At 40.4% G+C, this 14587-nt stretch overlaps 1 protein-coding gene across 1 annotated transcript in view; it reads left to right on the forward strand.

The window, feature by feature from the left end:
* Positions 1-2005: 2005 nt before the first annotated feature.
* Positions 2006-14587, forward strand: part of LOC116941582 (CUB and sushi domain-containing protein 3-like) — a 409001-nt gene continuing 396419 nt past the window's right edge. Inside the window, exon 1 of the mRNA XM_032952774.2 lies at positions 2006-2343. Within this exon, the coding sequence (XP_032808665.2) occupies positions 2115-2343 (229 nt within the window). The 5' untranslated portion in view covers positions 2006-2114. The remainder of the gene's footprint in view (positions 2344-14587) is intronic.

A 14587-nucleotide genomic window follows, 5' to 3' on the forward strand; every position in this document is an offset into this window, starting at 1 on the left:
CTTTAAACAACACTCTAGAAGGGAGGAAGGAACTTACCCTAGAGGATGTCGACTATGGATATGGAGCAAGTTGATCAGCTGGTGTGCAGGTGGAACTAGATGCATTGCTGCGAGTGATGGTGATGGATTGGGGTTTCATGCATGCAGCAATGGATAGATCATGGCCGATGGTGATGATGAGATTATAATTAATCTCTTTAATCGGCAATCAATGATCAGTGTTTTTAGAACAATCAACGTTGTGAAATGGTATAAGAAATATCAGCAAAATTTGTCCTATTTCCCAAAAGAAAAGTGCGTAAATTTCGTTTTGCCGCATTTACCCTCGACTACAATACTCGTTCAATTAGAATTCCCTCATATTTTAAAAGCACTCCCCAGTGGCCAGTGGTGACTACACATTGATGCCATTTCAGTGACGATAGGGAATGGAGAAGGTAATTATGGTAAGAATTCGTTGTAAAATAGTTTGAGAACAAAACAATGGCATATGAATGCATATGCTTTAAATCAAAATCAATAATCAGCGAGGCGATGGTTGTGTAACACTGCTCTCAGGGAGTTGAAATCCACATGAATTAATTCATTATTCATGGTTTATTTTTTTTTACAAGCAGCTGGGAAATACATTTTCTAAGAATGGGAGACCAGAGAAAGTTGCTGCTTCATTAATACACAATTGAAAAAAAATCCTATACTGTACACATTTAAAAGAGCGCTTAATATATTACAACAAGAATTAATTTAACGAAGCAATATTTTCAATTGTTAAAAGATTAGCACGGTTGGCTACGTACGATGCGAAAGAAGCTCAACATACACAAACAGAAAATGCAAATATATCACCGATTACCACCACACCTGAAGATAACTTGCAAAATAACAAATTGTCGTCCTAATAATTTACCTTGTCATATTTTAGAATGAACGCAACATTATTTTCTCCTTGCCAAATTCACACTGCAGTAGAAATGCCTTATTTTTTGTGTTGTGATCGCTAACCGCTGCCTGAGCACGAGATCGCGTATTTATAATACAGCTGGCTGTAGGTGGTGATATGAGACCATCCAGCCGGGATTACACACACAGTTGCACTCCCAATGGCAATGCTTTAGTGATGTGCACAGGTTCTCCTGTCCATCGCTAGCTTGGTGAGAGGGATGCTTGGGACGGAGATGTCCGTATGATGAATGCAGATTGAATGGATTTTCTCTTGTTATACGGTAGGGTCTTCTAAGTAATCCATACTCGGGCACTGTTATGGCATATATTGGTACGTGTGTTTTTTTTTGCTCCATACTACGCACACACGTCCTAAGCTTTGAGTGGGCATTTAAAATATAATTATTGAAATTAACTTCAAGTGTTCATATGAAATAAACTTTAAAACATAACTTTCGAAGAATGTTCAATTCGGAACATATTTTTGCTCTTCTATATTTTTTACATTGTTGTGTGAATTGTTCTGATCTCATTGTGAAGAAGTGTGGTACATGTGTATACAATACTGCATTGTAATGCATAGAGGGCATCCAACTACCTTATTTGGGGTTTTATTGGAGATAATTAACAGCACAACCACAACCAATACATTCAAATCTTGCAAGACATGCAAATAGATTAAATCAAATTTCCATATCATGCTTCTTTATAAGGTGTCTATTTGGAAAATCATTTTGTGACGTGAATATACTAAAGAACTAAATGTAATATTTCATTTAAAAAATTCCAACAACATTTTATATGAACAGCTCCAGTCTCTCTTTTCTTCGAAACACATAATTTCACCATCTCCACTTCTATGGTTCTTGGATCAAATCTACTGCATATTTGGTGGAGCTGTACATTATGTGCATCGGAGAAATAGACGACCAACAAACAAACAATAACAACAAACACAATGTCATAAAATTAAAAAAAAATTGCTGTCGTTAAAAGTGCTGTGATGCCCCCGCGCAACGCAAGGAGATGGTCGAGTCCTGTAAAGCGAAACCTTGCTCAGGCCGTGCTGCTCATTACAGCTCTGCAGGCGTGGGAGAGAGGAGCAAGCCACCCATCCACACACCCCCCTCCCGTTTCTGCCTGAATGCGTGACGCCGAGCGGCGAATGCGCGATGCTGCTGCCGCTGCTGCATCCTCCTCCTCCGTGCGCACAGCCACCCCACTCAGCACGAGCAGGGGGCTCAGCCTGCCGCTCGCCGGAATACAGACGCCCCTGCTCCTCTCGCTCGTCTCTACATGCGCGGTCGGGAGTACGAGCGCCGACAATGGCTACAGGCACGTTCGTGGGCATCCCCGTGCTCGTCCTCATCGCCCTCCTGGGCTCCGCGGCGTCCGAGCGAGGTGGGTTCTCGCGTTCGCCTCCTGAGCTCGTTCGCTTTCGCCCGATCGCCGCCTTTGGACTTACTTAATTCAGCGCGAGCTCCAATCCAGCACGGCTGAAAAGAATTGGATAATGCATTATTACTATGCGAGACACGTTAAGAGACTGACTTGGGTGGGTGGGTGTCGGTTTTTTCCAAAGTACGAAAAAAAAATACGTAATAAGGAGAGAGAGAGAGAGAGAGCGCGCACAGTTTACCAATAACCTATTGTAGGCTATATGTTGCGAGTGTAATTGCGATGTTTAGACTAAGTGGCTGTTACGCTACTGAGTCTCTCGTTCCCCTTTGCAAGTGCTAGGCGGCACTCATTACGTATTGATAGGATAATTCATGAACTTGTTACTTCCAATTTCAATTATCTTCAAAACAGAGGCGGTTGTCAAAAAAAAACAAAATTGGCATTATTATGATACCAAGTATTTTTGGTCGGCAGTATTTTTTTAAAATATATATAATAAACATTTGTGACAGAAAACATGCACCAACGTATTGAAGGAATATCGTAACTCTTGTGTTCAAATGCTATTGTAATCTCACGCGAATGTCTGAGGGGAAGGACGGCAGTGAGTATATAGGATCACTGGTTGACATGTGTGGGCTGTTGGGCGCTCGCCCTGTGTATATTAAACAGTGGCAGTTTTGTAATGTATTGCTCTTCACTCTTCAGCATGGGTGCATGCTGCTCTGCCTAATTGAAGGCAAGGCGTCTGTTGCGAAGCGCAGCAGGACATCTGCTGACAAAAAAAATATGACATATGGATCAAGGTGTCAATCAGAATATCGCAGGTCCCCTCCCTGCAAAGATGAAGCAATATCCATCCAGGTCTTGATTTCTTTGGTCGGGACTTGGTTCGCACTCGCGCAATTGAATCAGCGCTCTGGCAAGGATACTCGCTTCCCGGCAGCGTCTGTGCAATGTGTAGGACAAAGTATCTGTGCAATGTTGTGGAGCGCAACGCTCTCACCGGTCTCACGCACCGATAACACACAATAATCAGGGATATTACGTTTTTTTAAAAAAATCTATTATCATTTCATTATCAAGATACTTAAATGTAGACAGACACCCAAACCTTGAGTAGGGGCGATTGTAAGTTCGTTTAAATGCACGCTTTGCTGAAGAAAAAGAAACGGATATAAGCATGCAAATGCAATATGACTGAACAAGTTAACGAAGCTGCGTTTCCCCCCTTCCACCCCCATTCTTAGATGCGGAACGCATTATAGAAATAGTATTGCGTTGGCAGGCAGCAAACGCCATTGAGTCAGGGGAAAATAAGAATAAATAAATAAACTATGACACTTGATGTGATAGTGTCTAATGGTGTTTAAACTGTCTAATGCTAAGCAGCGAGGACAAGATAATTATATGGGGACCATTACGAATTGCAATTTTGGGACATGACAGGCGTTTTGATGGCAACGCATGATACCATACCATCAACCAAGCAAAAAAAAAACACAAAATGGGTAATTTTCCATTATGCGTTTTGAAGTCAGAATGCTGCGCTCCGATCTGTACGAAAGGAACATGCTAATGACTCACATCAAGTAGTTTTTTCTTCTGTGCCCAGTATCGTATCAGATGTATTTACTGTGTCGCCTATATGAACAATTTATTGGCACATTGTTGGATCACATTCAATTTATTTTGTTGCTATTTTTACATCACATACTCTACAAACGTACATTCAGATGTGATACATATTCATAAAGGAACTGTACTTGACACATTAATGTTTTTTGGGGAAGTTTATTGTCTCTGCTTTATCCCTATATATTCACATTGCGTAACGAGACGTTGATTTATGCGAGTCCCGCGTGGAAAGGCAGTTCTGTCATTATGCAAGAAGACACTTCATTTTAAGCCTCAAGAACACATGCGCTTCCATATATCCTCTTCTAATGGGATTCATTTCCACGGAGATATCTATCTGAGTTTTGACACTACCTTGCCTCTTGTATGTGTCACTAATGCACAGCACCACACTGTGGGGTGTATGCTTCCCTGCACACTTTAAGCAAAAGGGATCACAATTCAATCGTACGTTGCCATCTCCTTAGCTCGGAGAGAAAATTAATCGCTTTCATCTAACGCATGCCCCAGCTTTAACTTGGGCTGCACAATCTTAACTTGTTAAGGTGTGGGCCAGAGAGGCTATATGGCCCGGTGATCCAGCTGTGAATGCTGATGACGTGACCTTTGGCCAAGGGATGTAACTCGCTGAATCCCCCAGAGTCGAGTGAGAATCAGGCAAAGGAGAACTCCGTGTCCTGGCCACTGGGTAACAACGGCCTCTGATACCCAGCGCTGACCACATGCGTGTGCACTGTCGATAATATAACGCGTAACAGCAGTGCTTATCAGATAAAATGTGGAATGCCCCGTGTTACTGGAAAGTCGTCCCTTGGGCAGAGTAATAGAAATCTTGGGAAGCATTCATCGCTTTCCGCGAGATTAAGTTTGTGTGCACAGTAAGAATCGGCGTGCTTTGGGATAACTTAACGGCCTTTATTAATTTGCATTAGCTCATCCATGTGTATACTATATTTCCTTATGTTTAGTGAAGCACTCTATCTTTTTTTCAAGGACAATCACATATGCTTTGATGTTTTCTCATTCTATCTAGCACTGTGTTTAAACTGTAATGCAGGGGGCCTTTGGGAGAAATTAACAAGCAGTAGCTTAATTTATCCTGAGTCGAGGTGGTTTTACTTATTAGGCCGATGTTGCATAACACTCTAAAATGAAAAAGAGTGGGACTTGTGTTGAATTGAGTTCTAGAGGTAAGGATCATTATTGCCTGAGCTGTCATTGCCTTTGGTGAGTGAGTCATTCATGGAAACGTTTGAAATGTAATTTCAAGTGCAGTGTTTTATTATTTAAATAGCTGCGTATATACTGTATGTACATAATTTTGTTTGTCAGCAAATGCTTGGGGGCCGTCCATAAATGACATCACGCGATTTTGGAAGATTTTTGACCCCCCCCCTCTCGTCACACGGCGTCACAAAAAGTCAGACTCCCCTCAAATATGATGTCACAAAGCTCTGCCCCCCCCCAAAAAAAATATATATATAAAAGATGCTTCAAATCGCCTTAAACTATTGGCATTGTAGTGCGATATTTAATGTGCCGCTGCACTCTGATGTTGTAGGAGAAAGCATTTATTAAAAAGTCTATTTAATTAAGCAGAACGTGTTGTCTATATTTATTTAAAATTGCGCATATTGATGTGACGTCACATTTATCAAACCCCCCCCCCCTCGTTACACATCATCACAAATGTCTGACCCCCCCCCCCCCTAGGTGCGTGACGTCATTTATGGACGGCCCCTAGGAATAACCCAATGAACCCTAATCCTCAGGGCCCTCAGTGGCACCTGTAAAGTCACAGGAATTCGAAGGCCCTCCATATCAACAGTGACATATTCATCACTGTATGTAATTTTAATTCATATGAGGGATGCGAATGTTGTATTTGCAATTGTGTGTTGGTGAGTAATTTAAATGCCCTTCTGTTTTATTCACACTTTTATTTGTGGCCTGGTTTTTAGAGTGTAACATGTGTCTACCCTTTACTGTGTAATTTACAAATGCTCTTTTGATCACCCCAACAATTACAGCAAATGCAATTATCCACCATGATGGTATTTTGCACGTTTCATTGAACAGTAACTAATTGACCAATCTAGAAGGTCTTGCATAGAATCATGCTACCTTTAGTCAGTTATACTTATTGGCTACGACTTATAGGAGTATAGACAGCTCAACAAATTAATTTGGTTTGAAACTTATCTATATTTTGAACAGACGAAAATACTGGAGCAATCTTAAACATACATTCTGCAACTGTATGCAATTGGCATGTGCCAGTTTCAGACCAAAATTTTGCTAATTCCCGTTTTATTGCGTGTATATGAGATGCGAGCTCAGACGACTCGCCATTATGCAAATATAAACAGTGCTGCTCATCGTTTCCCAGTCATAAACGCAGAGCGTATATTGCGACTTGATGGTATGAATCTGACAAAAACGGGCCTGTGCCAGGTTTTGGATTGTGCTGAAGCAGGTGTGAATGATTAATGAACAGCATGCTTCCCTGAATCTAAGCAGTGCCTGCTGCATGCATTCATTATCGGTCAATCAATGACACCACCATGGCACAGTGTGCAACAAATCTCCACCCCCCCCCCCCCAACATCGCCCTGCATAACCCTACAACCCCTTCTCACTGCCCCTTTAATCCACGTCCCCGCATTAGTGTTGCCCCTGCAATTCCTCAAACTGCTCACTCCTCGCTACTACACACATGCACAAACCAGATCCGCTGTAGAGCCTGCACAGACCGTTGCAGAGCCTGCATAGACCGTTGCTGCTGTTCGCGAGTACATTTTCAGGGCTAGCTCAATGGAAGAAGGGGTGTTGTGGCTAGCACCACGCCTGGCTGCATTTTTCTCCACAGTTTCAATGTTTATACACTGCTTACCCATTTGAGGCTGAGGCAACCTTGGGAATTCCCGGGACCAGTTCATACATTATTTTGAGATACTGCATTGGCAGTGGTGCACACGCACAAGTAACACAAATCCTCATCACATTAATCAATGACACCTTGGTGTTAAAATGAAAAAAAATTGGCAACATGTCAGGTTCTTCTTCATAGTTGATGCATGCTGTTCATCCTGACCGGAAGTTGAACTCAGCGCATTTGGCTTGTAGTGCAATGTGCTATCTCCTGTGCCACCGCTGCCCACACACACACACATATACCCCATACACAAACATATATATGCACACACATTCACACACCTGTGTGTGCACAAACACATGGGATTGTTGGCAATTTCCTCATGTTGCCCATCAGCTTTTAGGTCTCCTTTTGAGAGAGAGAGAAAAAAAGGCAGCTGTGTGAAATACATGCTAATGTTGAAATTTACGATCCAGGCAAGCAGAGGTAAACGTGGCATGTAGGAAACAATCACAGTAAAAGGTCAAAAAAGGGTTTGCTTGTAAAACCAGCAGACATTTTTTTTGCAGCCCAAACTTTTCAAAGAATACAATCCTAGTGACATGACAGAAGAGATACAAATAGGAGATATAGATTGAGTTAGATAAGACATGTAGAACAAATAGAGGTAGGTAAATGAGAGAAGATATATGCAGACAAGATAGAGATGAGAGATTAATTGGTTTTTATATTAACTACCTTGTAATGTTTATTGGGTTTTGAAATTGAGCTGATATTTTATGCAGCCATTTTTTTACGAATCTGTGTCCCCTTCAACTGCATGGGGTCCTAATCTTTTGCTTGGTTTGCTCATTGTCAAGCGGCAACACTGCGTGTGATGAATCCTAGAGGGACGAAGGGTAGAGTTGACTCCTGACTGTGAGTTTAACTTTTCAAATTTCAAGCTGTGAGCTGTGCACATGTCAGATGATTAAACAAATATAAGTAGTTTTCATACTAAACATTATATCGTATGATTAGATCATTGGGTTTATTCGTATGTTAAATGACCTGTGCTTAACTCTGCTGGTTGCTCTACGGTTAAACTGCTACATTAATTTGAAATGGGTGCATTGAGCAGTCCTCTCTCGCTTGATGTTTTTCAAAGCCAAGTACTTGAATGAATGCCTGGTGGAATGTCCTTGCAGTAATGAAGTATTAATTGTGAAACCAAGCCGTTTTCATGCCTACAGTTTTGGAGTCAGTTCAGTCAGCCTTCTCTGGGAAATATAACATGAAAAAAAATCCCTGGGAAGACATTAAATGCCTTTGGCTTCTGAGGGGTTGAAGGTGGTTTAAAAGCCAACCCTGTCCCTTTTCACTCTACTCATTAGCTGGGCCCACCCCCTTCACTCTCTAGCCTCCAATTCAGTTCAATCCATTCATTTCATGCTGTCTTCTACATTCAATTTCACTGCTGTGCAAGGCGCGTGACAATAAATACATTGTGCTCGCAAAGGTACCACAATTGTTTCTACCCCATAGGTTTGCGTCACGAAAATATATGTAAGTTAAAATAAGTGCTTAATACCTCGGACATCTTCAAGGAATGATATGTAATTACTGCGATGTTATACGTACTGTCATTTCACTGATTCAGACTAATACATGCATCCTGCTAAGCTACTGAAGATAATATAGCTCTGTGCTTTTGATTTCTCACTGGTAAATACTGCGTGATGTCACACACTCAAAATATACATAGTGAGGGAAAAAAGTATCTGATCCCCTGCTGATTTTGTACGTTTGCCCACTGACGAAGAAATGATCAGTCTCTGATTTTAATGGTAGGTTTATTTGAACAGTGAGAGACAGAATAACAACAAAAAAAACAGAAAAACGCATGTCAAAAATGTTATAAATTGATTTGCATTTTATTGAGGGAAATAAGTATTTGACCCCCTCTCAATCAGAAAGATTGCTGACTCCCAGGTGTCCTTTATACAGGTAACGAGCTGAGATTAGGAGCACACACTCTTAAAGAGAATGCTCCTAATCTCAGCTTGTTACCTGTATAAAAGACACCTGTCCACAGAAGCAATCAATCAGATTCCAAACTCTCCACCATGGCCAAGACCAAAGAGCTCTCCAAGGATGTCAGGGACAAGATTGTAGACCTACACAAGGCTGGAATGGGCTACAAGACCATTGCCAAGCAGCTTGGTGAGAAGGTGACAACAGTTGGTGCGATTATTCGCAAATGGAAGAAACACAAAAGAACTGTCAATCTCCCTCGGCCTGGGGCTCCATGCAAGATCTCACCTCGTGGAGTTGCAATGATCATGAGAACGGTGAGGAATCAGCCCAGAACTACACGGGAGGATCTTGTCAATGATCTCAAGGCAGCTGGGACCATAGTCAGCAAGAAAACAATTGGTAACACTCTACGCCGTGAAGGACTGAAATCCTGCAGCGCCCGCAAGGTCCCCCTGCTCAAGAAAGCACATATACATGCCCGTCTAAAGTTTGCCAATGAACATCTGAATGATTCAGAGGACAACTGGGTGAAACTGTTGTGGTCAGATGAGACCAAAATGGAGCTCTTTGGCATCAACTCAACTCGCCGTGTTTGGAGGAGGAGGAATGCTGCCTATGACCCCAAGAACACCATCCCCACCGTCAAACATGGAGGTGGAAACATTATGCTTTTGGGGTGTTTTTGTGCTAAGGGGACAGGACAACTTAACCGCATCAAAGGGACGATGGACGGGGCCATGTACCATCAATTCTTGAGTGAGAACCTCCTTCCCTCAGCCAGGGCATTGAAAATGGGTCGTGGATGGGTATTCCAGCATGACAATGACCCAAAGCACATGGCCAAGGCAACAAAGGAGTGGCTCAAGAAAAAGCACATTAAGGTCCTGGAGTGGCCTAGCCAGTCTCCAGACCTTAATCCCATAGAAAATATGTAGAGGGAGCTGAAGGTTCGAGTTGCCAAACGTCAGCCTCGAAACCTTAATGACTTGGAGAAGATCAGCAAAGAGGAGTGGGACAAAATCACTCCTGAGATGTGTGCAAACCTGGTGGCCAACTACAAGAAACGTCTGACCTCTGTGATTGCCAACAAGGGTTTTGCCACCAAGTACTAAGTCATGTTTTGCAGAGGGGTCAAATACTTATTTCCCTCATTAAAATGCAAATCAATTTATAACATTTTTGACATGCGTTTTTCTGATTTTTTTTGTTGTTATTCTGTCTCTCACTGTTCAAAAAAACCTACCATTAAAATTAGAGACTGATCATTTCTTTGTCAGTGGGCAAACGTACAAAATCAGCAGGGGATCAAATACTTTTTTTCCCTCACTGTATGCCTTAGGTGGTTTGAGGCATTCTGCTTGCTTTGTTAACCACTAGAAGGCTGCCGTTGGAATATTGCAGCCAAATGAAAGCACTGCGTTATGTTTGTGACAATACTTGGTGTTTCCTATCTGATGCAACACTATATCATTACGAAAAAATCAGCGAGCATAAATTTCATACAGCAGTTATACACATACATTCACACTGAAATGTTATTTTATAAAACGTGGGTCATTACAAAGGTGTACAATATCAACAACACAAATATAATGTTTAAATTAAAGCATCCTTTTCAAACACAGTAATTTGTTTACGGTGTATATTCATAGAAAACATATTTCTTGATCAAACTTTAAAACAATTCTGAAGCAAATTAAATAATGAGAACTGGCATGAGTACTTGGCAAGTTGTTTTGCGGCTGGGAGCATTCCACTACTTGCACGAACATTTTCTTAAGAGCTGGCATGCTATTTTAAATGTTAACACTTCAGCCCCTTTATAAATTATCTCCACAGCCTATTATGTGGGGATGCTGCTGTAATATAATAGTGAGCAGCATACTCGACTTGCAATCCATATTTCTAGGTTTTATTCCATCGAAAATAAACAAAACTTTTTATTTTACCAGGTAAGGCCCACTGAGCTATATAGATATTTTTTCAGAAGCAACCTGGTCACAAATGGTAGCTCAACCAAATGGCTTATCATGTGGACATTTATAGCAGTGAAATACTTTAAAAGCATGTTTCTAAATGTGGAGGTAAAATCTGGAGGACCCGGAGAAAAACGCACGTGACCACGGGAAGAGAACATGCAAACTACAAATATACAGGTGTCAGGGTTGGGATCGAGCCCACAACCTCCTGTATATCGGGCGATGGCGTTAATATCTCGCCACCATGGCGCCAGGCATGGTAGTCCAAATAATGGTGCAGTTTCTTAAATCCCATCGCCCCCCACCTCTCTCCACCAAACAGTATTCGTCGGTACACCACGGTTAACTCATTTGCTGGTCGCGTGTGGTGGGGTAAGTGTGGCTCTGTATATTGAACTTCTTTCGCACCGTGCGTATCCAACAGTATTCCCACCTCTTCCAAGAGGTCTATCCAGCATGGAAGAGCAGACCAACTACCCTCTCGTGGGACTCTAGAACTCCCTCTAGTGGAGGTCCTTCCACCACCAGTTGCATGAGCAAGCAATTGCAGAGCTGCACTCTTCTGTTTTAATATTATACCGCTATTGATATATTCCACCACATTTTCCAAACTAACATTTCGGAAATAAATTGTATTAAATTGTTAACTTATTTTTTTTAAAACAAGTAAAAAAATGAGTTGCTTAAAAATACACTACAATTCTTACGTGAAAAACATGACGGCTTTGAGTATTTAACTATTTTGATTTGTCTTTATGTGTTGAATATTAATGGAACATTGTTATATTAGGAGATGGACCCACATTGATATATTTATTTAGCTCTCATCTAAGTAAATCTTATGTAGAATGCACATTTAAATATGCAAATACATTTCCTCATGATTTAGCATGTATTTATGTGTACCTTGTAATTCATGTAAAATGAAGAGAAATTGCTAACAAGACAAGCAACAATCGTTGGTGTTTCTCAGAAAAAAAATAGGCACTTGCTTTTATTTTTAGATATATATTTTTTTCTTGAGCAATTAATTCAAACTGCAATTCGTATGTATGTTGAACTTCCTCTTTCGCACCGTACATAGCCAAACCGTGTTAATTGGAGGTGCGGGGGAAGGACAACAATATCGTAATTTACAGAACACATTTTTACATTCACTTATTATTTCTCCAAAATCCAGCAAAATGTTGGGATTGTGGTCTGGGGCATGGAGATCGAGCGGATTTATTTATTTATTTCTCTGTGATGATTTTTTCTTGTTATGTTAACTTTTTTCTCGTTATTTATGTATTCCTTTTTTTTGCAAAGTAATGAGGTTTTTTTTTTGTACGGAACTGGATAATTGATGTGCAGCGTTGTGTGATTCAATTGCATGAATAACGCTATATAAAATGTAATTAATATTTCATTGTTTTGAATGAAACATGGAAGAGTAGGCCCAATATACCCTCCAGGGGGGCCGGATAGAGTTCTCTGGGAGGTTCTTCTGCCAGCAGTGGCATGAGAAAGCAACTGCAGGGCTACACCTTTACCTTGAGCTATTATTTTCATCATAGTTCATCAACACCAAAAAATATTTCTTATCCATCCTAAAAATGCCACATTCTACAAATTATTGTGGATTGATGTGGTTTCCATAAAATAAGGCCTATATTGTAAGTGACCTCAAAGGAGAGGTTAAATAATGCAATTAAAATATTAAAACGTATATTCATAGCACATGTCAATCGATATTTTTTCGGGTTTACTATTGTCATGTGTCCTTCAGTTATAACACAAGCCTATTCCCTCCACCACCAGCTCAGTGTATCCTGAGTGGGAAATATGAGTTTATCGATTTACATGTGCGCTCCGTCTCAGATAAACAGTTTTTGTGAGAGTATCGGATAAGTTTTAATTGTATTGGGTAGTTGTCGGTATAGAACGGAAAGTGGTCCTAGCCAGATCAAAAGGCCCTGCCTCAATACGTTGACATTGTGCCCATGGGACTCAGTCAGGCAATGAGTGTCCAAAAGTGCTGCTTGTGTACGGGAATCCCGATAACACATACTGACATCAGCTGCTTTGAGCTGCAGGTTATTCTGGGTTGTAGTCTGTCCAATTATAGCAGGGTTTGGGTTGAAATGTGGGGTGGGGTTTAAAGTCCAAAGTAAATCACTTCCATATTTGTTTGTAAATCCTATTCCTATCCTATTTGTTTATGTTGAGCTTCAGGTTGTATGATCTTTATGATGAAAGTCAAACAGTGCTCCCATGTTATGCATGCTATGTCCTGAGAGGAAGAGATGGCTTATATCATTCAACCTCAGACATCTGTATGCCTTAATTCTAACCGAGCCTGAGTGTTAGCCTGCTATTACATGTACGTATAACTGTGTACGGTCAAATAGATAGCATGGCCCTTCCACTTGAACGGTGGCATTTTCCGAAATATGTCTGTCATGCACGCAGTATTATTTTGTAGATATCATAAACACAAATAACAATTTCATAATTCTCACCACCATCAGACGTAATTGTCTAATTGACTTTCATGCAGTGTGCCCGTTTGCGATTAACTTGCTCATAGGTTTAACTGTCTTGCCCGGAAATGAATCCATTACATACGGAATGAGAGTCAAATGTTACTTGCTTACGCACCATGGCGGGTACAAGCAAAAGTGTGCTTTACAAAATGCAAATTGGAGGCTCATTTTGGTTGTTAAATCTGTTAAACTCATTAATAGAGGGAATGGCTTGTTCAACATAAAACTGTGACCTAATTTGAGCATTATGGTGAACTTGGTTAATCAAATATACGTTTATTTGCAAATTTGAGGGGCTAATCAAAGGCACACAATTGTATGCACTTGCAAAGCCCAGCTTGAGAAAAATATTATAATTTTTGTCACGCTCCATAAATGGTTAAGGAACCAATTTCTTGATGCTATTCCTTTATTCATATACAGTACTTTTAATCAACGCATTGCCATGAAAATTTGGAATGAATTTTAATGACTTATCATCAATGCAAAAAAGAGCACTTGTTTTTTTGTCTGTAAAGCTGATGCGTCATGGTAGCGGTAAGGGGTGTTACAAAAAAAATATCTCTATACTTAGCATATATATGAAGCATAAAAAGGGAAAACAAACACATAAAACAAGCCGAGAACTTAAACATAACAAAAGTCGTAATTTTACATTATATCAGATTTTATAAAAGGTATCTTGTAGAAAAAAATACGTGTTGTACCCAACTCAAACTACCAAGAGGCTTTGCCAATATGCAATTGATGTCCTAAGAGGTGCAAATTACACGCACAATAGTTACCAGCAGGTAATTTAACTCAATGACTGAGGATCACGGTGCTCTACCAATTGAATTATATTTCTTAAATATTTGATACTCTTACTTATATTTGCAATAAGTCCGTATAAACTAATCTTGTATGTTTAACTTTATTCGCAACGTACATAGCCAACCGTGCTAATAACAACTTAGTATATGTATTACTTAGTATTGTGACCACCTACTGTTATTATTTCACACGCGACAAAAAAACTATTTTAAATTATTTTATTTTAAACGGGAAATATATTTGCTCTTCGTCATCTTCCACTCTGCTATTCTGTGATGCTGACACCTAGTGTTAAGAATTGAATATGTCTTGATGAAACTGACAGTTCCATTCTGCTTGTCCGATATGAAACAATGCGTTCCACAAATGACACGTGGAATGGGTTAGTGTTTTCACAA

Source organism: Petromyzon marinus, chromosome 12 (assembly GCF_048934315.1).
Source record: "Petromyzon marinus isolate PM22_M1 ecotype Great Lakes invasive population chromosome 12, UKy_Petmar_22M1.pri1.0, whole genome shotgun sequence".
In the NCBI taxonomy this organism is placed as follows: Eukaryota; Metazoa; Chordata; class Hyperoartia; order Petromyzontiformes; family Petromyzontidae; genus Petromyzon; species Petromyzon marinus.